General features: G+C 61.7%; 4 protein-coding genes across 6 annotated transcripts; 2 read left to right on the top strand and 2 right to left on the bottom strand.

Moving 5' to 3' along the window:
* Positions 1–6879: 6879 nt before the first annotated feature.
* On the top strand, positions 6880–13943 carry AEBP1 (AE binding protein 1). 3 transcript variants are annotated; one of them, XM_055820329.1, is made up of 21 exons: positions 6882–7291; positions 7425–7817; positions 8076–8147; positions 8517–8588; positions 8727–8813; positions 9111–9233; positions 9419–9508; positions 9943–10020; positions 10095–10169; positions 10256–10365; positions 10446–10585; positions 10672–10756; positions 10850–10994; positions 11089–11177; positions 11295–11418; positions 11514–11710; positions 11795–11974; positions 12053–12395; positions 12505–12644; positions 12730–12829; positions 12916–13943. In XM_055820329.1, exons 1-21 carry the CDS (start codon positions 7015–7017, stop codon positions 13464–13466), a joined length of 3471 nt encoding a protein of 1156 aa, XP_055676304.1. In that variant the 5' UTR covers positions 6882–7014; the 3' UTR covers positions 13467–13943. The 3 variants fall into 3 exon arrangements, with proteins under 3 accessions (XP_055676306.1, XP_055676304.1, XP_055676305.1); XM_055820330.1 differs by having other exon boundaries at positions 6886–7291; positions 9135–9233; XM_055820331.1 differs by lacking the exon at positions 8076–8147 and having other exon boundaries at positions 6880–7291.
* On the bottom strand, positions 13928–20630 carry POLD2 (DNA polymerase delta 2, accessory subunit). Its single transcript, XM_055820332.1, has 11 exons — positions 20532–20630; positions 19456–19731; positions 17170–17291; positions 16171–16294; positions 15979–16093; positions 15544–15742; positions 15326–15406; positions 14787–14944; positions 14540–14667; positions 14347–14448; positions 13928–14239 (listed from the first exon to the last, which is right to left on the bottom strand). The coding sequence occupies exons 2-11, from the start codon at positions 19673–19675 to the stop codon at positions 14082–14084; spliced, it is 1407 nt and encodes a 468-aa protein (XP_055676307.1). The 5' UTR covers positions 19676–19731; positions 20532–20630; the 3' UTR covers positions 13928–14081.
* A 1972-nt stretch (positions 20631–22602) lies between these two features.
* LOC106112946 (antimicrobial peptide NK-lysin-like) lies at positions 22603–24659 on the top strand. Its single transcript, XM_055820406.1, has 4 exons — positions 22603–22763; positions 23506–23630; positions 23750–23875; positions 23969–24659. Exons 1-4 carry the CDS (start codon positions 22724–22726, stop codon positions 24134–24136), a joined length of 459 nt encoding a protein of 152 aa, XP_055676381.1. The 5' UTR covers positions 22603–22723; the 3' UTR covers positions 24137–24659.
* MYL7 (myosin light chain 7) lies at positions 24400–26087 on the bottom strand. Its single transcript, XM_055820427.1, has 3 exons — positions 25913–26087; positions 25552–25592; positions 24400–25001 (listed from the first exon to the last, which is right to left on the bottom strand). Exons 1-3 carry the CDS (start codon positions 26085–26087, stop codon positions 24903–24905), a joined length of 315 nt encoding a protein of 104 aa, XP_055676402.1. The 3' UTR covers positions 24400–24902.
* Positions 26088–26809: the final 722 nt, after the last annotated feature.

The raw sequence follows: 26809 nt of genomic DNA, 5'->3' as shown, positions 1-26809 counted from the left end.
TTCCTGCCCCCGCAGAGGTGGCCCCCCTTAATTAGAAGTCCCTTCATTCATCAGTTGTGACAACTCTATAGGGTCAGCTTGACCTAAGTTTTGTGCACGTAAGTGCTTAACCAGAAACACTAAATCAGAGTTTAGCACTAGATCATAACTCCATAATTTGGGAGTTTAGACAATTCCCTCCCTTTGGGACTTATGTGCTATATGAATATCAATATATATTCATATATGAATGTCATGTATATTCATATATGAAATAAGTCCCACTCTCTCTGAACTTCTTTCAGTTGCAGCGATACAACACTTCACCATACAGTGTCGTATGATGTACAGGCAAATATAACGATCACGAGTACGATAATTACAATTAACTTCTTGATCTGTAGGTGTAGATCAGGAAACCAGGAGGTTAGCCAATTCCAAACTTTCTGAAGTCCCTAGGAGGTGTCATCTTTGTGGACCTCATGCAAGATTTTAGTATGTTTCTAAAACTCTTGGAAGTCGGTAGAATTATGTCACTTTGACACATGTACACACAACAACTAGTATTAACACTAGGGCAAATGCTGCCTTGAGGTGCCCACAGCATACCTGATGCCAGCCTGTTTTGCAGAGCTATTTCTGCAACGCCTTCCTGCGAAGCCCCCGTGGCACCCGCAGCATTGCTGGCTGTCCCTTCCGTTACTGCCTATACCTTTATCACTGCCTTCCCCAGCTCAGCAACCCCCAGCCAAGGACTAGAGCACCCAGCAAAAGCACAGCATCGAGTGGGTCTGTCTATAACGGGTTTTAATCCTGCCTGTAGAGGAAGGCAGGCAGTGGGTTGATTGACACGGGTGATGTGCAGCTGTAGCTTGCTCCCACTAAGTGGTTAAATAGCCCTGAGGCTGGTGGGAGGGGGTGCTGGTGCTCTGACCTCTGAAGGAAGGAGATGCAGCACAGACAGTAGAATCTGACCGATGGTAAGAGCCTTGTTGCAGCCTACTGGTTTGTTGTGCTGCAACACCTGCCTATAGCTCTGTGGGTAGGTCCTTAACCACAGATTATTATCAAATTTCTCAGCTATAGTCATATTGGGAAGAGCCACCCCCAATGTGCAGGTGCCTGAGCCTCTTGGTGGTGAAGCTTTTCGTGCTACGCTGCCGCAAACCCAGTGCCACCAGTCCCCAGTGGAACATTCCAGTACTTTCTCGTAGTTAATTCTGGAGGGGTTCATCAGACCAGACAGAATGCAGGTGGTGCCCCACAGACCCCAGTTTCTCTTGTGCGTGTCACACTCATCGCAGCGGGTGAGTGGGGTTTCCATACTGTCCAAGTTCAGAGGGCAGTCTCGTTCCGATTAGCGCAGTTTGGTCTTGCCCACAAGTTACTCCAATTAGTCCTGAATGGAATGGGGACACCAGCTAGAGGAATTCCTCTGTGAGTGCACCCAGGGAAATGGGTACAGGCCCAACAATCAGTCCTATGAACAACCACCATCAATTTTTCCACCATTTTCAAATGAGTGTTCTGTGTCCATGAGGCCTCCTGATCCCACCGAATTTGAGAATTTATCGCACCACATCGCAGTAACAGGCAAAATTCTATACATCTGTATAACGTTTAAACAAGTATCTACAAAGAAAACATGCTAATATTAAAGAGACAGTTAAACTCAGACCTCCCTGTTATACAATCCAGTCCTACAGAGGGGCTTGTTTCAGTCCAAGAACGGTTCATTAAAATCTCTTGATTTTTAGTTTCAAGAGGAGCCATCTTTCAATTTCCACTTTACTTCAGAACTCTTAATCCTGGTGTAACGGATCCAAGAATCAATTCCTTTAAGTTCACTGCAGTACTAGTTGCCAGCATTACTAAATACGGTCCTTTCCGCCGCTCCTTCAACGGCTCGGCATGCTGCAACACTGGTAAGATTACAGGTCTTACGAAACCCTTGTATTAACGTTAAAATTAAGCTTTCACCTCCATCTGCACGGCTGTTTGTGCTGCCTGTTAGTATAGCAAGAGACTCAACCCAGAACTTTATGATTCTCGAGTTCGCTTCAAGCATAAAGGCCCTCCTGGCTTGACAGTCCATTCTGGCGGTATGGTGGTCCCTGTGATGTATCCACGGAGCGACTCCTTCAAGCTTGGCAGTGTGTAGGTGGTGAGTAAAATCTGGAGAGGACCTTTCCACTTCTCTTTGAGCAGTTTATCTGACCACACTCTCAGATACACCCAGTCTCTGGGTCGGTCTTGACTTGATGTGGAGGCATGTCCAGGAATAAAGGTGCGCTCACGGTGACGTACCATCCTTCTTGGGTTTTGGTTGCCTTTAGTAAATGAGCCAATGGCTCGTCTTCTGGTGTATGCTGTGAGCTCTTAGGTCCTAACTTCTGGATTTTTTCTGGCAGGACTAGCAATCCTTGCCTTTCAGCTGCTTCTTTCGCTGCTTTACCTGCCATTCAGTTTCCTAGATGCACTGGACTATCTACAGATGTATGCGCTTTACAATGTTAAATTGCCACCGATCCAGGAAAATGGATCACCTGTAAGAGTTGTTGGATCATTGGCCCGTATTTGACTGGGAATCCTTGAGAGATTGAGAGTTCTCTTTCTTTCCAAATGCCCCATGAGCACAGACCACTCCATCGGTGAATTTTGAACCTGTCCATACATTAACAGGGTTATCTTTTGACAATTCCAATGCTCTCAATCAGGCTATGAGCTCCGCCTTTTGGGCTGATGGGTCAGATGATAGGGCTTTGGCTTCTAGTATTTTCCACACAAGGCTGCTACCATCTACAGACAAGTGCCAGACAGTGTTCCCTGTTGGCGTGTCTTTCAAGTCCACCGGGCTAGAGCAAACCTGTTCCATCGTTTGCAAACCATCACAAGTGAGTTCTTCATTTCCACTAGGCTCAGCAGCAAGGGCAGCTGCGGGATTCAGGGTTGTGGTCACTTTCAGTTCCACATTGTCTTGTTCCAAAAGGACGGCTTGATTCTTTAGCATTCTGCTTGGTGACAGCCAGTGCCCTCCTTTCTGTTCCAGCACCGCCGTACCTGCGTGGGGGGCAAGTATGGAGGGTTTTGGCTCGTGTGTCGGTTCGGGGGTCTCTTGGCTCAGTAGCTCTGTAGCTGCTGCTGCTTGGAGATGGGCTGGCCGTTGTCTGCTGACATTGCCCAGGTGTTTGGAAAAGTACCTGCGCATCTTTTCCATGTCCCCAGTCTCTGGGCCAGCGCTCCTAAGGCAACGTGCGATCTTTCATGCACCAATAGTTCAAACGGGTTTTCTAGATTTCGGGACGCCTCGAGCTGGAGCACTCACGAAAGTCCGTTGCAATTTAGAAAACGCATCTCTGCACCCCAGAGTCCAGACAAGAAGTTTTCTGCTTCCTCCTACAGCTTCCTAGGAGAGTTTGGCAATGAGTCTGAAATTCATTATCCATAAGCGACACCGCCCGGCCATCCCGAGGAATGCTCCAAGCTCTTTGATTCCGAGACTCCGCTGGCCCTTGGGAAACTGTAAATCCCCAACACGTTACTTCTTCGTGGGTGAGCGGTGCCTTTTTCCGGGATACTTGGTACCCCCCTAGCCCCCAAAAGTTTAGGAGATCTGTCATCAATGGTATAGAATCTTCCATATAGCTGGTTGCTAGCAGTATGTCATCTACACAGTGCAGCACGGTGACATTTTCATACACCTTTTGCCAGCTTTCCAGATCTTTGGCCAATTGATTTCCAAAGATTGTAGGACTATCTTTAAATCCTTGTGGCAATACAGTCCAGCACACGTGGGTTTTTCTACCAGTCTCAGGGCTTTCCCATTCCAAAGCAAACAATTCTTGACTCACAGCGTTGAGTGGAAGGCAAAAGATCACAACTTTTAATTCTAACCTAGAAAATCATTTATCTGTCCCCTTCAGGGTGGTCAGGAGGGGGTAGGGGTTTGCTGCCCCTGGGTGGACATCTTGCACAATCTGATTTATAGCTCTTGTATCTTAGACCATTCTAGATTCTTCTGAATTTGGCTTCCTGACTGGCAATACTGGAGTTATATTCTGATTGGCATTCCCTTAGTAACCCCAAATTTATGAATTGTTCCATTAATGGCTCTAGTCTAATGACTTCTAGTTTAATTGGGTACTGCTTTTGCCTTACTGGTTTGGTGTTTGGCTTCAACTGGATGAAAATACTCCGGTGTGTGCTTGGGGTCCTCACGGCTCCTCCGACCCATGGAGATCCCAGAAAGCAGGTCCCACCTGGGGCACTCAATTCTGTTACAGAAAACTGTCACCAGGAAAGCTCCCACAGCGGGGGCAGCCCAGCACGGGGGCAACAGGCCATTGCGGTGCGGGGCATGGAGGGGTCCCCCCACCGCGCACCCCGAGCCACTCGGGGGTACATGCTATGGACAATAAGACATTTGCATATTCAGAAGGCATCGTGTATTAATTGTCACTCACGCAGGCAGTGACACATTTCTCGCCTCACACAAACCAGCGGCGCCCCCAGACAGCACCGCTGGAGGGTTGTACCACCCCGTGTGCCCCCCGGCCGGTTTGCCTGCTCTGGGGGGCTCCTGGGGTCGGAGGGCGCCATCCCCCTCCCCCGTTACCTTGGTCCCGCTTTCAGGCAGCTCCGGGTGGGCTGCGCCCCCAGCAGCCTGTCTCCTCCCGCGGCCGGTGCTGGGGGCTCCTCGCTGCACAACCCGGCTGACGAGGTGTCTCTCAGCATCCCCAAGGCCGCCCCCCTTAATTAGAAGTCCCTTCGTTCATCAGTTTTGATGACTCTAGAGGGCCAGCTTGATCTAGATGTTGTGCACAGGTTTGTTTAATGTACGGCTGAACAGTAAAGCAGAGTTTAGCGCTGAATCAGGGGTCGGTAGTTCAGGAGTTCAGGCAGGGCTGAGCGGGGGGGGGTGGTTCGGGGGGTGGGGGTGGGGTACAAGGGGTGTCCCGAATTGCCAAATCCCGTAGCCTCAAAGAGGGGAAACGACATCAAATGTTTAATAAAACAAAATGTATTGCTAGAAGTTTGAGACAATTGAAACGAACTAGCTGTTAATGGTTAATTCAAGATTTATTTTTGTGTATCCTGCTTTGTCGAGCTTCGAGGAGCGCTGATAAATCCTTTGTCCACAAGAGCGACCCTGGAGGAGGCTCCCCACGGCGAGCGGAGCTGCCCGGGAGGGTGGGCTCGGCAAACCCGGGGGAAACAGAACTGGTGGGGATGGCACCCTCCGACCCCAGGAGCCCCCCAGAGAGGGCAAACCCACCGAGGGGCACACGGGGTGCTACAAACCTCCAGCGGTGCTGCCCGGGGGTGCTGGGTGAGAAACGTGTCACCGGTCCCGTGCGCAAGTGACAATTAATAGGCGATGCCTTCTGAATATGAAAATGTCTTATTGTTGTCCGTAGTGTATACCCTCGCGTGGCTCGGGGTGCACGGTGGGGGGACCCCCCATGCGCCTGCCGCATGTGGGGACCTTTCCTGGTGACAGTTGATGATGGGGGGAGCTGTACTGGGGGAGTCGTACAGGATCCGGGCACTGTGCTGGGAGTGGAGCTGGAAGTGGGGGGCACTACTGGGGGCTGCATGGGTGGAGCACACAGGGGGTGGGCTGCAGCAGAGGCTCACTGAGAGGCACTGAGAGGCACATGGCTGGGACCTCCCCCCCCCCCCCCCCCCCCCCCATCTCCCCACAGGCCCCAGCCACAGCATTGCTGGGAAGTGACTCACAGCTGGGGGGGGGCACGTGTGTGACGAGTGTGGGCGGCCTGAGCCCGCCACGTGGCCCCACCGGCCTCCACACAGCCCAGGGAGCCTGCTGGGCCGGGGCGGTGGGGGGCAGCCGCTGCACCCCCTCAGTGCTTTGGGTGGCACGCTGAGGGGTGCGCACCCCATCCTGCCCCCCAGCCCCGGGGAGCTGGGGGGGGGGCACGTGTGTGCAGCGCGTGTGCAATGTGCATGCTGTGCCGTGTGCTGCATCCCACGTGCAGTGGGTGCGTGGTTCACGTGCGTGGTACCTCTGACACACAGGGCATCCTGCATGCTCCGTGTGTAGTGCATGTGCAGGGAGCCCGTGGGCAGCCTCCCACACGTGTGCAGGGACTCGTGTGCAGTGTGTGCCTTGTGTGCAGTGTGTGTCCCACGTGCAGGTTCTCATGTGCAGTGTGTCACACTGCGTGTCCCATGTGCAGGTTCTCACATGCAGTGCATGCAGTGCATGTCCCGTGTGCAGTGCGTGTGTGGTGTGACAGTGTGCTGTGGGGTTCCCATGTGTGGTGCATGCAGTGTTGTGTAGGCAGTGTATCTGCGCAGTGCTGTACGTGTGCAACGCTGCAGTGCCAGGGCAGCGTGTGTGCATGTGTGCACATACAAGGCTGCAGTGCCAGCGCCTGTACCAGCATGGTGCCGGTGCCAGGGCGGTTCACCACATGTGGTGCCAGCATTGGTGTTCACACAGTGCTGATGCTGTGCACGGTGCCAGTGCTGTGCCAACGCCAGTGAGTGCTGGTGCTGGCACAGTGCTGGTCCCTGCACGGTGCCAGTGCCCTGTAATCCAGATCCCATGCAGCACCAGTGCAGCAGTGGGCCCAAGCCAGCGTGGGGCCCTAGGCAGTGCCAGTGCTGTGCAGTGCCACTGCAGTGTGGGCTCCCCATGCAGTGCTGGTGACAGTGCGGCGTCCCAGTGCAGTCCCAGTGCCAGTGCAATGCCACTCCTGTGCAGTGCCGGTGCCGGGGTCCAGCAGGTCCCATGCTGGAGCCGTGCAGTGCCAGTCCCACGCAGTGCTGCGCAGTGCCGGTGCCAGACCCATGCAGTGCCGGTGCCGGTGCCAGTGCCGTGCAGTGCCAGTGTTGGTGCCGAACGGGTCCCGTGCAGTGCCGTGCAGTGCCGGTGCCGGTGCCGAGCGGGTCCCGTGCGGAGCCGCCGCAGCTCGGTGCCGCCCCCGGCTGCTGCGCCCGCCCCCAGCCCGCCCGCCCCGGCTGTTCGGGGCCGGGGCCGGGGCCGGGGCCGGTGTGGCGGACGCGGCGATGGGGCTGGCGGGGCCGCCCCGCTCCTGCCTCCTGCTGGCGGCCGCGCTGCTGCCGCTGCTGCCGCCCGGGGCCGCCCCGGGCCCCGCCGCGCCGCCCGCGCTCACCGACGCCGAGATCGAGGCGTTCCTGAGGGGCTTCCTCGGGCCCGGCCAGCTCGGCGGGGAGGGCGACGGCGCCGGGGACGGGGACGCGGATGGCACCGACTCGGCCTTCGGCACCGACCTGAGCATCAGCACCGGCACCGGCACCGGCACCGGCACCAGCATCGGCACCGGTGAGCGAGCAGCACCGGCACGGCGGGTCGGGGCTGCCCCGGCCCCGGGCACTGCCGGGGTCCCGCGGGGCCCCCCCAGCCCGGCCCGGCCGCCCCTCACCCCGCGGCGGGGCGGCGCCCCCCTCCCCCCCAGGCTCCCCGCGGCCGCTGCTGGAGCCCGAGAAACCCAAGAAGGGGAAGAAGGAAAAAAACCCCAAACCCACCAAGAAGCCCAAGGAGAGACCCCGGGGCTCCAAGAAGGAGAAGGACAAGGACTCGGGCAAGGACAAACCCCCCAAGAAGTCCAAGGAGAAGCCCCCGAAAGGCTCCGAAAAACCCCCAAAAGGCTCCAAAAAGCCCAAGGAGAAGCCACCCAAGGCCACCAAAAAGCCCTCCAGCAAGAAGCCACCGGAGCCACTGACCACCCCTGCTGAGCCCCCCCCCACCCCACAGCCCCCACGGGGCAAGGGCGATGTGGTTACGCGCCAGTTCCCAGAGCAGCCTTCGCCCTACGAGGAAGGGGAGGAGGAGGATGGAGGTGGCCGAGGTGAGTCTTGGGGACCCCCATTTTGTCACCAGCCGGGCTGGGGTGGGGGTTCTTGGCACACCACGGGGTCACCCCATGTCCCGCTTGCCTCCCTGGTGGCCCCCGGCGGCTGGCTGGGCTTTGTCCCGCTGGGGTCCCCCCCACACCCCCACCAGCCTTCCTCCCCGATGGGATTTTCTTTCCTGTGTGGAGCTGCCAGGGGCCAGGCTGGGGGGCAGGGGGGGCACCACCAGCCCCTCAGTCTGTCCCTGTTCCCAGGGGAGCTGGAGGAGCTGCCGAGTGAGCCCTGGGAGCCGGGCCGGGAGGACTGGCACCCCGAGCCCAAGCCTGGTGAGTCCCCAGGGCCACCTCTCGGTGTCTTGGGGCCACCTCCCTGCAGCCCAGGACCACCTCCCTGCTCCCTGGTGCCACCTCCCTGCACCCCGATGTCACCTCCCTGCACCCCAGAGCCACCTCCCTGCGTCCCAGGGCCACTTTCCTCTACCCCAGGGCCACCTCCCTCCACCCCAAGGCCACCTCCCTGAGTCCCAGTGTCACCTCCCTGCACCTTGGGGCCACCTCCCTATTTCCAGGTGCCGACCCATCGCAACCCAGTGCCACCTCCCTGAACTGCAGGGCCACCTCCCTGCACCCCGGGGCCACCCCCTGCACCTCAGTGTGACCCCCTGTGCCCCTTCCCCACGTGCCCCCTCCCTGCAGAGGTCCCTGAGGAGCAGGAGCCACCGACCCTGGACTACAACGAGCAGCTGGAGCGGGAGGACTACGAGGACTGTACGGTGCTGGGGTGTGGGTGGGGGGGGTGTCCTCCAGGGTCCCCTGGCCTGCTGGGAGGGACGGAGGGTGCATCCGTCACCCCCCCCCACCACCTTGCACCCCCAAAGCCAGTGCCACCCCCTGTTCTGTCCCCAGTCGAGTACATCCGCCGGCAGCAGAAACCCCGCAAGCCCCCCAGCAGGAAGAAACCAGAAAGAGTCTGGCCCCAGCCCGAGGAGCCACGTAAGTGGGGGGATGGGGGGACCAAGGGGGGCTGGCACCACTAGGGGTGGAGTTGGGGGGACAATCCTCAGCCTTGGGGAGCATCATTTTGGGGCAGCCTGGAGCTGGGGTGGGCACAGGGACTGCGTAAGGGGTGCAGGGTACCCCACAGGGGTGGGGGGATCTCTTGGGGGCACGGGGACCCCGTGGGGATATAGAGGGGTCCTGCGGGGCCATGCAGAACCCCTAGGGACACAGGGATTCCACAGAAGCATGGGGAACCCCACAGGGTACACCCACTCCCCCCACCATCCCCAGCATGGCCCCTTTCACCCTTCCCAGTGAAGCCAGAGGAGCCACCCCCGCCGCCACCCCCACCGCCCGTCCTGGTGACCGAAGGGGACTACGGGGAGGGCTTTGAGCAACCTGACTATGACGACCGTGAGTGCTGAGCTGGGGGGGAGCCTGGGGCATCCCAGGACCCCCATCCCTGGGGAGCTCTGCCTGGCCCCATGGGTAGCCATCTCCCTCCCTGTGCCCTGCTGGCCTCCAACCAGTGGCATCCACCCCCACCCCCCTGGCCCTAAAGGGGTGTCCCAGCCCCCCTCGCCATTTGCACCCTGCAGTGGCATACGGGCTACCCCCCCCGCCGAAGCCCAGGAAACACCCAGACAAAGAGGACGAGATGGAGACGGACAAGGAGAAACACAAACCCTGTGAGAGATGGGCAGGGGATGGGTGCTGGGGTGGGTGGCATGTCCTCATGCCGGGTGGCACATCCCAGCTGGGGGCAGCACATCCCTAGAGTCAGTGGCACATCCACAGGGTGGCTGGCATGTCTCTGAGTTGGGTGGCACATCCCTAGGGTCAGTGGCATGTCCCTGGGGTAGGTGACATGTCCCTCGGGTGGGTGGCATGTCCCTGGGATGGTTGTCACATCCACAGTGCGGTTGGCATGTCCCTGGGGTGGGTGGCACATCCCTGTGGTGGTTGGCACATCCTTGGGGGTGGGTGACATGTCCCTGGGGTGGGTGGCACATCCCTGTGGTGGTTGGCACATCCTTGGGGGTGGGTGACATGTCCTTGGGGTGGGTGGCACTTCCCTGGGGCATCTGGCACGTCCCCAGGATAGTTGGCACGTCCCCAACAGGGAAGCCGAAGAAAGGTGGCAGCAGCAAGGAGGAGGAGGAAGACCCTTGGGTGGAGGAGAAGGGCCGGGACCGCAAAGGTGGGTGCCAGCGACCTGTCCCCTCACCCCCGGCCCCCTGGGCTCTGTCTCCCCTCACCACGCCTCTTTTCCAGGAAAACCCAAAAAAACAGGGGGGAAGAAGTGGGAGCCGGATGAAGATGAATGGGCCCCTCCGGAGGAGAAGACAAGTGAGTGTCCCCGTTCCTGGGGGGGAAGCAGGCACCCCACTGCGGGGGATGCCCACTGCCTTCCCCCCCACCTCCACTGTCCCCAGGATGTCCCCCCATCGGGCTGGAGTCCCACCGCATCGAGGATGACCAGATCCTGGCCTCCTCCATGCTGCGCCATGGGCTGGGCGCACAACGCGGGCGCCTCAACATGCAGGTGAGGGTCACCCAACTTGTGCTCGCCCCCTGTGCCAGCGGACCCCCCCACCCACCTCCGCCTCGCTGCCCCCACCCCAGGCAGGCACCAACGAGGACGATTTCTTTGACGGGGCTTGGTGTGCCGAGGACGACAGCCGGGCGCACTGGATTGAGGTGGACACCCGCCGCACCACCAAGTTCACTGGCGTCATCACCCAGGGCCGCGACTCCCAGATCCAGTATGGGGCTGGGGCCGGACCCGGGGACAGGGGGTGGGGCAGTGGCTCAGGATCCCCCCTCCCAACCTGTCCCCTTCCTTCTGCAGCGAGGACTTTGTCACCAGCTTCTATGTGGGCTTCAGCAACGACAGCCAGAACTGGGTGATGTACACCAACGGCTACGAGGAGATGGTACGTACAGGACACCAACACGGGCTGGTTGAGGGGGGTGGGGATGGTAGGGACCCTCCTCCCACCCTGGCTACATCTCACCCCCCTCGGCAGATGTTTTACGGCAACGTGGACAAGGACACACCAGTGCTGACCGAGTTCCCCGACCCGATGGTGGCCCGTTATATCCGCATCTACCCCCAGACGTGGAACGGCAGCCTCTGTCTGCGCCTCGAGGTCCTGGGCTGCCCCCTCTCCAGTAAGAGCCACCCCAAAGCAGTGGCTGGGGGGGTGGTTGCGGGGCGGTGGCATCTCTCTACACCTGCCACACCATGTCCCTGTCCCCTCCACAGCCATCAGCAGCTACTACACCCAACAGAATGAGGTGACCTCCACGGACAACCTGGACTTCCGCCACCACACCTACAAGGACATGAGGCAGGTGAGCACCCCTGTGGGGCAGGCACCTCTGTGGGGCAGGCACCTCCGTGGGGTGGACACCTCCATAGGGGGTGGGCTCAGCCCCCCGAGCACTGCCCCCCATCACCTGCCCCCCCAGCTAATGAAGGTGGTGAACGAGGAGTGTCCCACCATCACCCGCATCTACAACATCGGCAAGAGCTCACGGGGGCTGAAGATCTACGCCATGGAGATCTCCGACAACCCGGGTGAACACGAGACGGGTGAGGATGGGAGGTGTGTGGGGAGCAGGCGGCATGCCCCTGGTGCAGGCGGGGGTGGGGGCAGCACGCCGACCCTGCCCGCGCCCTGCCCACAGGTGAGCCCGAGTTCAGGTACACGGCGGGGCTGCACGGGAACGAGGTGCTGGGCCGGGAGCTGCTGCTCCTGCTGATGCAGTTCCTGTGCAAGGAGTACCATGACGGCAACCCCCGCGTGCGGAGCTTGGTGACCGAAACCCGCATCCACCTCGTGCCTTCCCTCAACCCCGACGGCTATGAGCTGGCCCACGAGGCGGTAAGGGGATGGTGGGACAGGGGATGGGACAGCGGCATGGGGGGATGCAGCCCCCCGGCTCACCGCTGCCCGGGCTGCCCACAGGGCTCCGAGCTGGGCAACTGGGCGCTGGGCCACTGGACGGAGGAGGGCTACGATCTCTTTGAGAACTTCCCCGACTTGGCTTCAGCACTGTGGGCGGCCGAGGAGAGGAAGCTGGTGCCCCACAAGTTCCCCAACCATCACATCCCCATCCCAGAGCACTACCTGGCCGAGGATGCCACGGTGAGCCACGGCACAGGGCACGGTGCTGAGGCGGTGCTGGGGAGGTGCTGTCTCACTCTGCTGTGCCCGCATTGGCAGGTGGCTGTGGAGACACGGGCTGTCATGGCATGGATGGACAAGAACCCCTTCGTGCTGGGAGCCAACCTGCAGGGCGGGGAGAAGCTGGTGTCCTACCCCTTCGACACGGCCCGGCCCCTCAGCGAGACACCAGCGGCCGCCCCTCGCTCTCCGGATGACTATGAGGACGACAACCCCGAGCTGCAGGAGACACCTGACCACGCCATCTTCCGCTGGCTTGCCATCTCCTACGCCTCGGCCCACCTCACCATGACCGAGACCTTCCGCGGGGGCTGCCATACGCAGGACATGACCAATGCCATGGGCATTGTGCAGGGTGCCAAGTGGCACCCCCGGGCTGGCAGTAAGTGGGGGGAGCACGCCGTACAGCGTCGGCTTGCCTGCCCCATGCTCCTGCCACATGAAGGCGTGAGCAACCAGCTGGGTGGGCACTTAAGCTGTTTTTCCTGCAGGCATGAATGACTTCAGCTACCTACACACCAACTGCCTGGAGCTCTCCATCTACCTGGGCTGTGACAAGTTCCCCCACGAGAGTGAGCTGCAGCAGGAATGGGAGAACAACAAGGAGTCGCTGCTCACCTTTATGGAGCAGGTGTGTGCGGGGACGAGCGGGGCAGGGAAGCGGCAGCTGCCCTGCCTGCCCCACTCAGCTCCTCCCGTCACCTTTCCTCGTGTAGGTCCATCGGGGCATCAAGGGCTTGGTGACGGACCAGCAGGGAGAACCCATCGCCAATGCCACCATCGTCGTGGGGGGCATCAACCACAACATCAAGACAGGTAGGGTGCCAGGCAGCGTGCTGGGCAGGGTGCTGGCAGCACCGTGCTGCCTCCATCACCCCACTGCCTCCCCTTGCTGTCCGCAGCCAGCGGCGGGGACTACTGGCGCATCCTGAACCCGGGTGAGTATCGCGTTGTGGCTCGGGCCGAGGGCTACAACCCCAGTGTCAAGACCTGCAGCGTCTTCTACGACATCGGAGCTACCCAGTGCAACTTTGTCCTGTCCCGTTCCAACTGGAAACGCATCCGGGAGATCATGGCCATGAATGGCAACCGGCCCATCCGCCGCATCGTACCTGGCCGCCCCATGACGCCCCGTGAACGCATGCGCCTGCGTATGCGCCTCCGGCACCGCATGAGGCTCCGGCAGCAGATGAGGCTGCGGCGCCTCAATGCCACCACAGCTGCCAGCGGTCCCACGGCTCCACCACCCACCACGACCCTGCCCTTCCCCCTCAGCAGCACTGCCTACACGCCCTGGAGCCAGGAGCCACCCACAGCTGGCACCTGGGAGATGGAAACCGAAACAGAGGTGGTCACCGAGCTGGTGACAGAGACAGAGGCCTGGGAGCTGGGCACAGGGACGGCACAGCCCTTCACCACGGCCGAGACCTACACCGTGAACTTTGGTGACTAGGAGGTGCTCATCCTCTTGCTCCTGCCTGAAGCCAAGGCTGGATGCTCACAGCCCGTTTGGTTTCACCTGCCACAGGCTCTGGCATCTGCTTCTAAAGTCTTCCTCGAGCCCCGGGCAGCCTGCTCTGGGTGGGCTCCAGCTCCTCCACTCACGCTGCTTCCTAGGACTGCAGGGCACGCCACCCCGATGCTTGCCCCAAACGCTGGGCAGCCGCGGAGCGTCTCTCTTGCTGGGCTCCAGAGCCAGGCAGGAAAGGACACGCTGCCCTGTCCCTCGGGGCTGGGCAGTGCCAGCCCTTGCCTGGCAAGGGAGAGGGTGAGGCCAGCCCCAGCCCTCGCCCCGTCCCCACCTCCCAGCGCAGCAGGGTCGGCAGGGGTGGTTCCGTTCTCCAGGGCAGGGCCCGCACGGAGGCAGGCACAGCCCCTTGTCCCCTCCACACAATTTTCTGTTACACAAATAAATCGAGTTATATTGGTACGAGCTTCTCTTCTCTCCTGTGCCCCCGGCAGCCACAGGCCAGCCCTCCCAGGACAGATGGGAATAACACAAAGGCGGTGGGCGCCAGGACCCTCTGAAGGGCCAGAGGTTTACCGAGTCCATGCCCTGCCTGCTCAGTCAGTGCCCAACCTCCATGTCCCCATCATCGTCCTCGGCCCCGAAGCCGGAGAAGCTGATGGGCTGGCAGCTGAGGTTGCACAGGTTGACGAGGCAGGCGGTCTGCGTGGTGCTGAAGGCAGGCACTGTCACCAGCAGGACCTGCTGCCCATCCTCCCCTGCAAAGACAGGCGGGTGTCAGGGAGATAAGCCCCGGGTCAGCACCCCGGTGTGGGGTCCCAGGCCCAAGCGAGGATGGGGGGGTGCTGCAGGCCGTGGGACTCACCTTTGAGCAGCTTGGACTGGAAGTGGGGAGCGTTGCCACAGAAGTAGACGTGAGGGCACTCAGTGAGGATGAAAGGGTCGGATTTGTAGAAGGGGTAGCAGCCTGGGAGGGATGGAAATTAGGAGGGGAACCTGCACCCCTTCGGAGGGCAAATATCTCCCCAGCCTCAGCAGCCACCCAGCCCTTGCCTTACCCAGGGTGTCTGGGGCTGTGGGGCTGATGTGTCCCGCCCGCAGCGTCCACTCCAGGATCTCTAGGTAGTCATCCATGCTGCTGTATTTGAAGATGTCGCTGACATTTTGTCCTGATGTCCCCAAAAACCTGTAATATTTTGGGGGAAGGAAGGGGAGATTCAGATGGCTGTCCTAACCGTGACTTGCCCCGTGGTCCCACGCCACCAGCAGCTGTCACAGAGCTGGTGGCGCACCAGGCTTTTCTACCTGACACCGTCCACATCAGCCTGGTAGGGGTTGGTGACCAGCCGGAGCGTGGAGTAGGCGCTGGCGAGGGGCAGCATGCAGTGATGCAGTGGCTGCTGGGGCAGCGTATAGTTGGTGGGGTCAAACTCGCCGGGCATCACATCCACAGGCACAGAGGTCTGCAGGCAGAGCGGGGATTAACGGGGATGACCAAACGACCCTCCTTCGAAGGGGCTCAAAGCAAAGCCCTGGCTGGAACCTGCTGCCAGCTCTGCCTGGTTTGGCTCCTGCCACTTCCCCATAGGAAGCCCCACTTGGCTTCACCACAGAGACCAGATGCTGGGAGAGGGATGTGAAGCTGAGCTGTGTGCTGCCTCCCCTTCCCACCGCGCGCCCGCACGGCACCATGTGTGGTGCTCGAAGGGAAGCTGGGGCTGGGGTATTTACTACCCCACACCCTGGGTTGCTGGCAGTGTTGCTTCTGTGGCTTGGGAGCCAGGCTCCCTCTCCCAGAGGGTACTCAGTGCCCCAGCCAACCCTTTCCTGCTCCAAGCACTCACGCAAAGCTGCAGCAGGATCTCATCCAGCATCTTCACAGCCTCCACACTTGCCGCCTGGGTCTTCTTGGTCAAGTACTTCGCCTGGGTCAGCAGGGAGACAGTGAGGGAACAACCCTGTGCTCCCCCCAGTCCCTCTCTCTCCACCTCAGCGGGACCCCTGGTGCCAGCCTAGGCCCCAGAGAGCATTGCTGAGGTTGAAGACCCCTTCCCCGCCATACCTTGTTGATGGTGTCCCGGCTCTGCGTGTTTTGGCTCAGCAGGTTCCCTGCCAGGATGACGCGGGAGATCTGTGCGGCACAGCTCTGCTCACCCTCAGCGCCCAGCTGCCCCGTCACCACGTCCACCAGCAGCTGCGTGCTCAGCAGGGACTCGCCACTCCCGCTGCCCAGCCCCAGCCCCGACACCAGCAGGACAAACCTAGACGGAGAGGCTCGGGCAGCATGCCGTGCTCCCTGCCCACGTGGCAACATCAGGGCTGTCCACACCAAGGGGCTTCAGAGAGCCAGGGGTGGGGGGAATGAGCCCCTATTCACGCCCTCTCCTGGCACCAGGCACCTACTTCGATGGGCACGTGGGGCACACAGTTCCCAGGGCGCGGGGATACGGCGGGGGACACGGTGCCAGCCCCGCTCCTGTCACGGCAGGAGACTCACCGGTCTGAGCTGGGGCCTTTCCAGCGCAGTGGCTGGGGCAGGTCGGCGAAGCAGTGATCCTCCACTAGGAACTTGCCGTCGTCCTGCTCGGAGCCATACACAGCAAAGATGGTCCCTATGGCAGAGAGTGGGTGGTCAGTCCCTGGGCCTGCCCCGTGACGGGGCTCCCACCAAGGAGCCATCATCCCCTACCTGTCACCAGCCTCTGCACCTCGACGGCTCCTTCCAGCTTGATCCGCTGCAGCTCATCCTCGAGGATGAGCTCGTCAGTGGGATGGATGTACTTGGGCAGGGCTGGTGGAGGTACCAGGTTGTGCTGCAGGTGGGACAGGGCATGCTGTGATGGCCTCAGCGAGGACAAGCTGCTCTAAAGGGCCCTTCCCAACCCCAGCCAAACCCTGCTCGTGGAAACCAGAGGGTGGGCGAGTGACTCACAGGAGCTGCTGGCGCGGCCCCCCACTGCTGGCCAGGCCAACGCCCCCACTCCCGCTTTGAAGGCGGCGCTTTGGAGGCTCCAGCAGCTCTCGGCACTGCTCGCCAGCTGCACGCCACCCAGATGAGCTGGTTTTGTTTAACACTTCCCCACAGCGCCCTGGCGAAGCAAACATGCGTGCTGCTTCCCGGCCAAGGAGGAAGCGGCTCAGCCAGGCGGCGGGAGACAGCGCTTTGGCTCGCCTCGGGAAACATGTTTGCAATCACCGCCCAAGCAAGCGCTCCGCTTTCTTTGAACCCTGCCTGGCGGTGCTAACCCCATGCCGCGATAGGCAGGCTCCAAACTTCCCAACACGCTCCCCATGAGCCGGCTGGGAGCAGATGGGCCTCTGGCACCGCACAGGGATGGCAGAGCTTCCCTAGATGCCCCCCTCACCCTCCTCCCCTGCAGTAGGGAAAGGGGGTTTACTCTGCTAACCCCACTGGATCCAAACCCTCCAAGGGCAGGAAAAGCAACACCAAGCAGGCATACACAAGATGCAGGCTGACACAAAGAGTGGTGGCGTCTCAGGACGAGGTAGGCACAGAGATTATACACCAGCTCCCCAGGTCGAAGCCCTGGCAGTTCCCACTTGCTCAGCCACAGCGAGCACAAGGGAAGCAATGGGAAGCTGGCCAAGGCCCTGATAAGTGTTGGCACATCCCCCAGAGCTGTGCGGAGGAGGGGCACCCCATGGGAGGGCATGCTCCCACCATTACCTCCTCGCTGATCTCCTGCAGGATGGAGGGCTGCAGCTGCATCGCCTTGAAGAGCGTCCCCACCACACAGCACTTCTCGCCTGCCTGCAGCTCGCAGAGCTTCCTCAGCACTATGCTATTCCCTGCAGACAGAAACAGGGCTCAGCTTGGGGACAGCTGCAAGGGCAGGCAAGGCTCACGGCTGGCTGGGACCAGCTGAAATGGCCTGAACATTGAGGCCAGCAAGAGGCAGAGGGGGAATGCTGCAAAGCCTCTTGCTTTTCCTCGAGGCAGAGCCAAATCCACATGTGTAGGCCAGATGGGGCCAACAGAGCAGAACCAGAGCGCCAGCACTGCCTGCAGGCATTTCCTCTGCATCAAGATGGGGGAATGCTGGGTCATGCTGGGGTCCAGGAGACTCACAGCTACCAGCCAGGCCAGCATCCTGCTGGGCCACAGGTCCAGCTCTGCCTGGGAAGGGAGGGTGCACAGGTCTGGGATTGTCCTGCCTGGGCACAGAGCCGCTACTCTTGCCCTTGGGCTTGAGGGGCTGGTGTTCCTGCTCCTCAGCCCGGAGACAACCCAAACATCCCACTCAGAGCTGACAGGCAGGAGAGATCATTCACCGTTCCCAAGATCCTGCGCCCGGGACCCCCATTGCAACCAGGCATGTGAGAAGATCCCAGCACAAAGACAAGCTGCTGCAGGGTTTCCTTTGTTGGAAAGGCACAAACAGATCCCTGGGCTGTAGCCAGGGATCCACAGGAACATACAGGCTGGGGGAAACAGTACGTGCCTCAGGAGGTGCAAAGAGCATTGCAGCCCCAGCGCTTTATCACCCTTGTGGCTGGGGAGCATTTGCAGACAGCAAAAAATGCATCTCCCTCACCTCAGGCTAAGCCCAAGACTACTCATCTCACCCACAAGGGCCTAGCAACACTTCAGCCCCATCCTTTACATGTCTGTAGGGCCTTTATTTCTCCCTTTAAATCAGCCCGTGAAGAAGCCCATCCATCCTGAGCCTCAAGCCTTGGAGGGAGGAGGACTGGCTGCTGGGCTGCACTGGCGCTGCAAGAACTGCCGGGCTCCTCTCCCAGAACAACACTGCCAAAGCCCATTGCTGCGCCACCTCCTCCATCAGCTCATCCCTTCGGGCTGCAGGCAGTGAGGTGATATTTTCCCCCTCAAAATCTCCCTTTGCTAATCACATGCTGCTGAATGTGACTCCTGTCTGGTGGAAGGCACCCTGCTGTGATCACAGGCACTCTGGCCTCAGTGGAGCTGGAAACACGGGTTTATCAATCCCAGGAATGCAAACACTCAGAGTCAGAAAAAACAATCCAGTTTTAGTTTCTTATTCTTGGCTCTAACCCCCCAAGTGTGTGTGTTTAGGGGGTGGAGGGCTGCGCTCTCCAGATTTTGCCTGCAGGCACTTCTCCCTGTGAGACAAACCCCAGAAATCTCATCCCATCACATGACTCTGGGAAATGGGGCTTTACAAAACCTCTGGTTCCCGTCACCATCAGCAAAATCCAGGGTTACAGTGCAGGGAGGCCAGCCAAGGAACGACATCCACTGCGGAACCAGCACAGCCTGGCGCAGGCTTTCCTTCCTCTCAGCTCTGAGCAGCCCACAGGGCTGGGGAGAGAAAGAAAAACAAGCGGCTGGCCCGAAAACCTCCATAGAAGGGCAAAGCCGAAAGCTTGGCTGGCCTGAGAGAATGAAATTCAATAACAGACTTTTACCACGCTCGGGGAGCCATGCGCTGCGCCGAGGCCTGCCAGAAAGCTCAGCCATGGTGCTCTGGCAGCAGCAAGGCAGTTGCTTCATCCAGTGCTGCCGTTACACTTTCAGATGGAAACTCTAGCATGAGGATCCCAGCCGCTAACCACCAACGCAGCCCCGCCAGGCAAGGAAACAGCCCCCCCGGAGCAACTGACGCTTCTACCAACCTCTGCACCCCACTTCCTGGCCAGGGTGCTCGCCAGCCCCCCACCTCCAGAAACCTCACGCATAACGCTTGCTCATGATAGCAGTGTGGAAGCTTTGTCCTGGCCTGGTGAGCAAAAAAAGTGTTTTCCTTGCACAGCTGATGTCTAAAGGTGCTTTTAGAAATGTTGAGACACTGTCTAGCAGACAAACCATCCCCAAAAAAACAGCCATGGGTTGGTTATTAGACACCTAATGTGTGCATGAGCTTAGGAACTGCTGAAAAATCACCAAGGAGCTTCCAGCAGGTGCCACATCGGCCACACAGCTTTGTCCTCTTTTCCCAAGGTCGGGGGGCTACTCCCCAAACCAACTCACCCCATTTCTGTCGTGCCCGCTCCTCCAGGATGGGCCGCATCTTGATGAGGCGCACGGCATAGATGTGAGCATACTGGTGGCTGAAGCTGCGCTCGCCCAGACGGAAGGGCTGGGAGCAGTCGGTGTACGCTGAGACTGGCACCCTGGCAAAGGTGGAGGCCTCGGTGGAGGGGGGGGCCAGTAATCCCTGTGCTGTGGGGGCCGCCTGTTCCGAAAACATGGTGGGTGCCAGGTTGGGGCAGCAGGGATGGGCACGGGAGGGCTTTAATGGTGGGTCTGGAAAGCAAACGGGCAAATTAAGGATCCCAGAAAACTGAGGTCAGCATGTGACAAGGCCCCAGGCTCGGCATCCCCTGGCCATCACTGACACCCCGGGACACCACAAATCCCTCCCTAGAAGCAGCCCCCACACCCCCAAACTGATCACCCCCCTCCTCAAGACACAGACGAGGTCTAGGCCCACACCCCCCAGACACTGCACCCCCTCCTTTCTTCCCCCCCTCCCCCAATACCAGGGCACCCCCAAACTCATCCCAGTGTCACAAAGTCCTAGGAATCCCCTCAAATCACCCCCCATCAACAGGACACCTAAAGCCCCCCCAGAACACACCCTGGCCACCGGACCACCCCAGGATGTCTCCCCCAACCACCCCCTGGCACCAAGAGGCTTGCGCAGCCCCCGAACACCCTGGCAGCAGGGCCCATCCCAGGACGCCCCCTAAACACACCCCCGGCACAAAGACCCCTCCTGGACACAGCGACCCGGCCCCAAAACACCTCCTGTCACCAGCACCCCCTCGAGGACAGCACACCCCCCAAGAACACCCCGGCTCCAGACCCCCCACACCCCCCTGCAGCCAACAGGGCCCTATAGGGTCCCCCATGACTCCCGGGGAGGCCGAAGGGGCCGCCCCGCGCCAGGGCCCCTCAGACCCCCCCGCCAGGGACACCCAGGAGGCGACAGCCCCCCCGGCCCCCCCCGCCTGGAGAGTCCCCCCGCGCCCCCCGAGCGGGGCAGACCCAGCGCCCCCGGTGTCAGCGCCCCCCCGGACCCCCCCCGGCCGCAGGTCACGTACGGGGTCAGGGGTCACAGGTCGGGGGACGCCGCCAGGCCGGCACCGCGGGCCCGCCATGGGGGGGGGAAAGGCGCGAACGCCGCCACTGCCGGAAGTCGCGTGGCCGCAGGTCGGAAGTGACGTCACGGAGGCGGGTCGCCTGGGAAACCGCTGGCGGCGGCGCCGACTCGAGGCCGTTCCTGTGGAAATTGGGGAGGGGGGCGGGGAACGGTGGCCCACCGGGACCCTACAGAGCCCGGGGAGGAGGGGGGGCACCAGGGGTTGGGGTCCCTCTGGGGCACACAGGACCTCAGGGGTGGGCCCAGGGTCTTGGGGAGGGGGCCGGGCACGTGGGGACCTCAGGGACAGGGGTCTGCTGGGGACACGCAAGGATCCTGGGGAACCCAGGGACAGGGTGTGTGCAGGGATGACCTGTGGGGATCTTGGGGCTGGGGTCCACATGGCGCATGTGGGGATCACGGGGCTGTGGTTGTACGGGACCAGGCAGATGGGGACGGTGGGGACAGGGTCTCTGGGGGAGCTGGGGCTGGGGGCTGTGTCACCCTGTCCTTGAATCCCCATGGGCGGCAGAGCTGGACCTCCTGGTCACCCACTGCCCCCAAGGGGCCGGTTGCCCCCCTCATGCAGGGACATGCGAGCGCACAGGGTGGGCAGAGGCCAGCACAGGGGACCGTGATGGTGACAGTGACAGCCAGGGGAGATGCCTCACCTCCTCTGCAGAGAACCCTCCGCACGCCTGGGTGGCCTCGGCTGTCACAGTCCCCTCACTTGGCACTGTCACCCACTTGGCACTGTCACTGCCTACACGCTTGGCACTGTCCCTGCCCCGTGCCTGGGATCAACATCACTGTCCCTGATGTGGCATCACCAACTGTCCCACACTTGGCTCCATCATGTTCCCCCTCGCTGGCACCGTCACTGCCCCAACTTGGCATCACGGCCCTGGGGAGACACTAAAATCGGGAGTGAACCCCCTAACACCAGCGTAGCCCTCAGCATCAGCGTTCTCGTTATTCGCAGTGCTGGGGGCGCAGGGGGTGGCTCCCCCCGCCCCCCGCCGCACTCACTGAGCACCCCGCAGGCGCACGTGGCACACGGCCGAGCCCTGCACACCCGCAATGTGTTGCAACGTCATCGTCACTTGAGCGCGGGATCAGTGACACATTTCTCGCCTCACACAAACCAGCGGCGCCCCCAGACAGCACCGCTGGAGGGTTGTACCACCCCGTGTGCCCCCCGGCCGGTTTGCCTGCTCTGGGGGGCTCCTGGGGTCGGAGGGCGCCATCCCCCTCCCCCGTTACCTTGGTCCCGCTTTCAGGCAGCTCCGGGTGGGCTGCGCCCCCAGCAGCCTGTCTCCTCCCGCGGCCGGTGCTGGGGGCTCCTCGCTGCACAACCCGGCTGACGAGGTGCTCCCCCGGCCCCGCTCCGTGTTCCCTGCTCTTCCCAAGGCTGCCCCGTGCTCCGAGTCCCGTCCTGAGCTAAACACTAAATCAGTGTCTGGTGACCGGGGAGTTTAGACAACGGGGGGGCACCGGGACTGACCACCAGGACCCTGCAGACCCCAGGAGGGGACAAGGGACACCAGGACCGACTCCTGAGATCTCAGGGAGCCCAGGAGGGGGACAGGGAACGACCGCCAGGGACACAGCAGGACCGACCCCTGGGACACCACGTTGCTTGTGGGAAGAGAGGGACACCGGGAGCGACCCCCAGGGGGGCACTGGAACCAACCCCCGGGGGGCACCGGCACAGAGCCCCGGGGGGGGGGCACCAGGACCGACCCCCAGGAGCCCGGGGGGTCTGGCCCCACACCCACCTCCCGCCCCACGCCCTGAGGGGCTCGTGGACCCCATGCACAGCCCCCGGCAGGCTGAGGGCTGGGAGCCACCGGCAGCACCCCGCTCCCACAGCTCAGGGCCGGGGGGTGTGGGGCCCCCGGGGCTCGGCCACCTCCCTGTCACCCCTTCCTGCCGCGGGGCGGAGGTGCGAGGGAGGAAGGGGTCTGGCGAGCCGGCGACGCTCCATTTTAAGGGGTTTTTGGGTTTCTGCAGCGCTGAGTGGTGCAGCCGTCCCCACAGCCCGCTCGCCGGGCTATAAAAGCCGTGGGCGTGGGACACGCCAGCTCACTGTCACCTGCTGTCACCCCCCGGCACTGGCTGGCACCCTCCATCACCCTCTTGAGTGGGCTCGCCATGGCTGCCGCCTTGCTCTTGGTGCTGGTGGCAGTGGGAGGTAACAGGGGTCCCTCCTGCCTGGCATCTGTGGGGAGGGGGCAGCAGGGGGACAGCACCCCGGGGTGGTGGGGGACACATGGGGAGGGACATGGGGACAGTGGGGATGGCGGCCTGGGTGTCAGTGTTCTTGGGGACACGGGGATGAGGTCTGTGTGGGGACCTGGGGATGGCAGGGTACATGTGGGGATGGGGACCTGGGGGGGACAGGGATGGGGTCTTTGTGATAATATGAATGGGGGGGGAGAGTGTCTGCATGGGGACCTGGGGATGAGGGGGACAGGGTCCTCATGGGGACAGGCACATGGGGATGGCAGGGACAGAGTATGTGTGGGGACCTGGGGACAGTGGGGATGGCGTCTATGTGCGGACCTGAGGGTGGTGGGGGCAGGTTCCACATGGGGACCTGGGGAAGGCAGGGATTTCATCTGTGTGGGGACAGGAACGTGGGGGTGGCAGGGACAAAGTCTCTGTGACAACAGAAATGGCAGGGTCAGGGTCTGCATGGGGGCTTGGGGATGAGGGGGACAGGATCCTCATGGGGACAGGCATGTGGGGGTGGCACGGCCAGGGTATGTGTGGGGACCTGGGAACAGTGGGCACAGGAGGACAGGGCACAGGCAGGAGGGATGGCAGGGACAGCGGTCATAGCACAGGGATGGGGTCCCCTGTGAGGCACACAGGGACCTCGGTGATGGGCTCGTGCTCCCACCACCGCACTCACCATCGCCGTCCCCACTCAGTGGTGCAGGCTGCGGCCCCTGAGCCCTGCCAGGGTGGTCCCGCGTCCTGGTGCCAGGACATGGCCACTGCCATCCAGTGCCGCAAGGAGCAGTACTGCCGCGACCACTGGGACAGCCGGGCCCTGGTGAGCACCAGCCCCACTGCCCCATGGCTGCGACACCAGCCATGGGGCAGCCCCTGTGAGTGCTTGGGCCGTGCTGGGGCCTGGTGCAAATCTGCGGGTCTGTGTTGTCCCCCCCGCAGTGGGACATGGCTGAAGGGGATGCAGCTGAAGGGGATGCGGTGGCACCAGGCAGGGGGAAGAAGTGCAGCCTGTGCACCAAAATCATGGAGAAGTTCAAGTCGATAGCGGGTGAAGACCCTGATGAGGTAAGAGGCTGGCTGGGGGGCTCAGGACAGGGGCTCGGGGGGCTGTCACCCCACATGCGGCCCCACTGATGATGCTGGGGCTGGTCCTGGCAGGCAGCGGTGCAGGCAGCACTGAACAAGGGCTGCCGGGCCCTGGGGAAGCGCCTGGGACGCGTCTGCAAGCAGCTGGTGAAGAAGTACAGGGAGCAGATCAGCGAGGCTCTGCAGAGCGAGGAACAGCCCCAGGACACCTGCACCGCCATCAACTTCTGCAAGGCCTGAGCGGCCAGCACCCACCCCGTGTACTGCGCCCCACGTCCTGCACCCTGCGTCCCGCACCGCGATCCCATGTCCTGCATCCTGCACCCTGGCATCAGGCACCCTGCATCCCACACCTCACCTCCTGCATCCTGCACCCCACATTCCTGCGTCCCGCCTGCACACACACCCCACGTCCTGCAGCCCACACCCCACGCCAGCCTTGGTGCTGGAAGGGCACTGGGGGTCCTGCGGCTCCAGGAGGGACCCTGCCTGCACAGCTGTAGGGTGGGGGGGAGACAGGGGAGCCCAAAATGCACCCTGGAGCGGGGGGAAGGTTGGAGGAGCAGCTTTGGTTGTCACTGGATGTGGGGTGACGGGGCGATGGTGGCCCCCGACTCACCCCTATCTCCTTGTCTCCACAGGGCTCAGCCCCACAGCTGGCCCCGAGTGCCACCCCCTGGACCCTGACCCCTCTCTGAGCCTTGCCTGTCACCCCAGCCCCCCAGCCCCCTCCCCAGGCAATAAAGCCTCTCACCCCAGGCCACCGCGTCTCCTGGGAATGGTGACCCTGTGCTGGGGGTCTCCTGGGAGCCCGTCCTTTGGGGTGCTGTCCCTTGTGCTGGGAACATGCCAGCTCCCTGAGGACAGCGGGAGCTGTGTGGGGGTGCGAAGCCCGGGTGGGATGGAGCTTCCTCCCCCCCTGGGGACACTGCGGAAGGACGAGATCCCGTCCTTCCATGGTTTATTTGGTCAGAGCGAGTGGCGGGGGCGGGCACCCCCTGTCCCCTCAGTCCTCTTCATCCCCATGAGTGACGATGTAGCACAGGGAATTGTAGTCGATGTTCCCCAAGATGTCGGTGGGTGTCACCGCAAACATCTGCTCCAGCTGCAGATGTGTTGCACCCAGGGGGCTGTGACAGGTCCCTGCAGGCGCCACGTGGGGGCCACGGGGGACAGGGTGTATGGGGGACACGTGGGGCCCTTGGGATTGGGGTCCCTCTGGGGCACACAGGACCTCAGGGGTGGGCCCAGGGTCTTGGGGAGGGGGCCGGGCACGTGGGGACCTCAGGGACAGGGGTCTGTTGGGGACACGCAAGGATCCTGGGGAACCCAGGGACAGGGTGTGTGCAGGGATGACCTGTGGGGATCTTGGGGCTGGGGTCCACATGGCGCATGTGGGGATCACGGGGCTGTGGTTGTACGGGACCAGGCAGATGGGGACGGTGGGGACAGGGTCTCTGGGGGAGCTGGGGCTGGGGGCTGTGTCACCCTGTCCTTGAATCCCCATGGGCGGCAGAGCTGGACCTCCTGGTCACCCACTGCCCCCAAGGGGCCGGTTGCCCCCCTCATGCAGGGACATGCGAGCGCACAGGGTGGGCAGAGGCCAGCACAGGGGACCGTGATGGTGACAGTGACAGCCAGGGGAGATGCCTCACCTCCTCTGCAGAGAACCCTCCGCACGCCTGGGTGGCCTCGGCTGTCACAGTCCCCTCACTTGGCACTGTCACTTCTCTGTGGCTGGTGCCACATCTGTCCCCACCCTTGGCACTGGCATTGTCACCCACTTGGCACTGTCACTGCCTACACGCTTGGCACCGTCACTGCCCCGTGCCTGGGATCAACATCACTGTCCCTGATGTGGCATCACTGACTGTAAACGCTTGGCTCCGTCACTGCCCCCACCCTTGGCACTGTCACTGCCCCTGCAGTTGGTGTCACCACTTTCCCACACTTGGCAATGTCACTGCCCCAATGTGGCACCGCAGCCATCCTTATCCCCACGGAGTGCCCACTGACCCGGCTGCAAGCAGTTCTCCTTCAGGTCCGCCTGGGTGATGATCCCGTCCCAGTTCTGGTCGATGCAGCGGAAGGCCTGGAGCAGTGCGGGCAGGGGGCCGAGCCCCAGCCCCTCCCGTCCCACCCCACTACCTCCTTGAACCTTGAACCCCTGGGTCTGCGGTTGCTGGAGCATCGTTGGTGCTGCGCTGTGCCCACCTGGTGCGGGGAATCCCTTTGGTGGCCCTGGCCAATCAGAGTGCAGCCCCCCCCCCCCCCCCTTCTTTTGTGCCCCGGCCAATCAGAGTGCAGGGAATCCTTTTGTTTCTTGCAGTCAACCAGCCTGCAGGGAGTCGCTTCCTCCCTGTTTTTTTTGATCACAGCCAATCAGAGTGCAGGGAATCACTTTTATAGTCCCAGCCAATCAGAGCACAGGGAGCTCCTCCCTTATTTTGGCCCCAGCCAATTGGAGCACAGGGAATCCCTTTTGTTTGGTTCTGGCCAATCGGAACACAGAAATCCCTGCTAGCTGAGAGCTGCCACCAATCAGAGCCCAAGGATGTCTTTCTGGTGGCAACCAATGAGAAGACAGGGAATTCTGCTGGCCGATGCCTGCAGCCAATCAGAACAGAAGGAATTCCCTTTCCCTCTTCCAATGAGCTGGGGGGATCCCGGGGCTGTTGGGTGGCACCTGCAGGGCTGGGGGCTTGAGGGTGGTGCCACTGGGCTGGCCCCAAACCCCTGCGGTACCCCAGATCCCCAGGGTGGCCCCAGTACCCCGAGATGTCCCTAGACCCTGGGGTGTCCCCATGTCCCATGTGGTGGCCCCAAACCCCAGGGTAGCCCCAGATGGTGTCCCCCAAGTGGCCCAGGCACCCCAAGATGACCCTAGATCCCGGGGTGCCCCATGTCCCAGGG

The sequence above is a fragment of the Falco peregrinus genome, chromosome 17 (assembly GCF_023634155.1).
Source record: "Falco peregrinus isolate bFalPer1 chromosome 17, bFalPer1.pri, whole genome shotgun sequence".
In the NCBI taxonomy this organism is placed as follows: Eukaryota; Metazoa; Chordata; class Aves; order Falconiformes; family Falconidae; genus Falco; species Falco peregrinus.
The sequence above is the reverse complement of the archived record's forward strand: the minus strand, read 5'-3'. Positions and strand labels throughout refer to the sequence as shown.

Coding starts and splice junctions, on each gene's coding strand:
- AEBP1 (XM_055820329.1), top strand. CDS start 7,015: ATGGGGCTGGCGGGGCCGCCCCGCTCCTGCCTCCTGCTGGCGGCCGCG. Junction 11,711..11,794: donor ATGAGCTGGCCCACGAGGCG/GTAAGGGGATGG, acceptor GGCTGCCCACAG/GGCTCCGAGCTGGGCAACTG. Junction 12,645..12,729: donor TGCTCACCTTTATGGAGCAG/GTGTGTGCGGGG, acceptor TTCCTCGTGTAG/GTCCATCGGGGCATCAAGGG.
- POLD2 (XM_055820332.1), bottom strand. CDS start 19,675: ATGTTTTCGGAACAGGCGGCCCCCACAGCACAGGGATTACTGGCCCCC. Junction 17,292..19,455: donor GCGGGCACGACAGAAATGGG/GTGAGTTGGTTT, acceptor TTCTGTCTGCAG/GGAATAGCATAGTGCTGAGG. Junction 14,945..15,325: donor AGATCCTGCTGCAGCTTTGC/GTGAGTGCTTGG, acceptor CTCTGCCTGCAG/ACCTCTGTGCCTGTGGATGT.
- LOC106112946 (XM_055820406.1), top strand. CDS start 22,724: ATGGCTGCCGCCTTGCTCTTGGTGCTGGTGGCAGTGGGAG. Junction 23,631..23,749: donor ACTGGGACAGCCGGGCCCTG/GTGAGCACCAGC, acceptor TCCCCCCCGCAG/TGGGACATGGCTGAAGGGGA. Junction 23,876..23,968: donor CGGGTGAAGACCCTGATGAG/GTAAGAGGCTGG, acceptor TGGTCCTGGCAG/GCAGCGGTGCAGGCAGCACT.
- MYL7 (XM_055820427.1), bottom strand. CDS start 26,087: ATGCTCCAGCAACCGCAGACCCAGGGGTTCAAGGTTCAAGGAGGTAGT. Junction 25,593..25,912: donor GGAGAACTGCTTGCAGCCGG/GTCAGTGGGCAC, acceptor GGACTGTGACAG/CCGAGGCCACCCAGGCGTGC. Junction 25,002..25,551: donor GAGGGTTCTCTGCAGAGGAG/GTGAGGCATCTC, acceptor ACACATCTGCAG/CTGGAGCAGATGTTTGCGGT.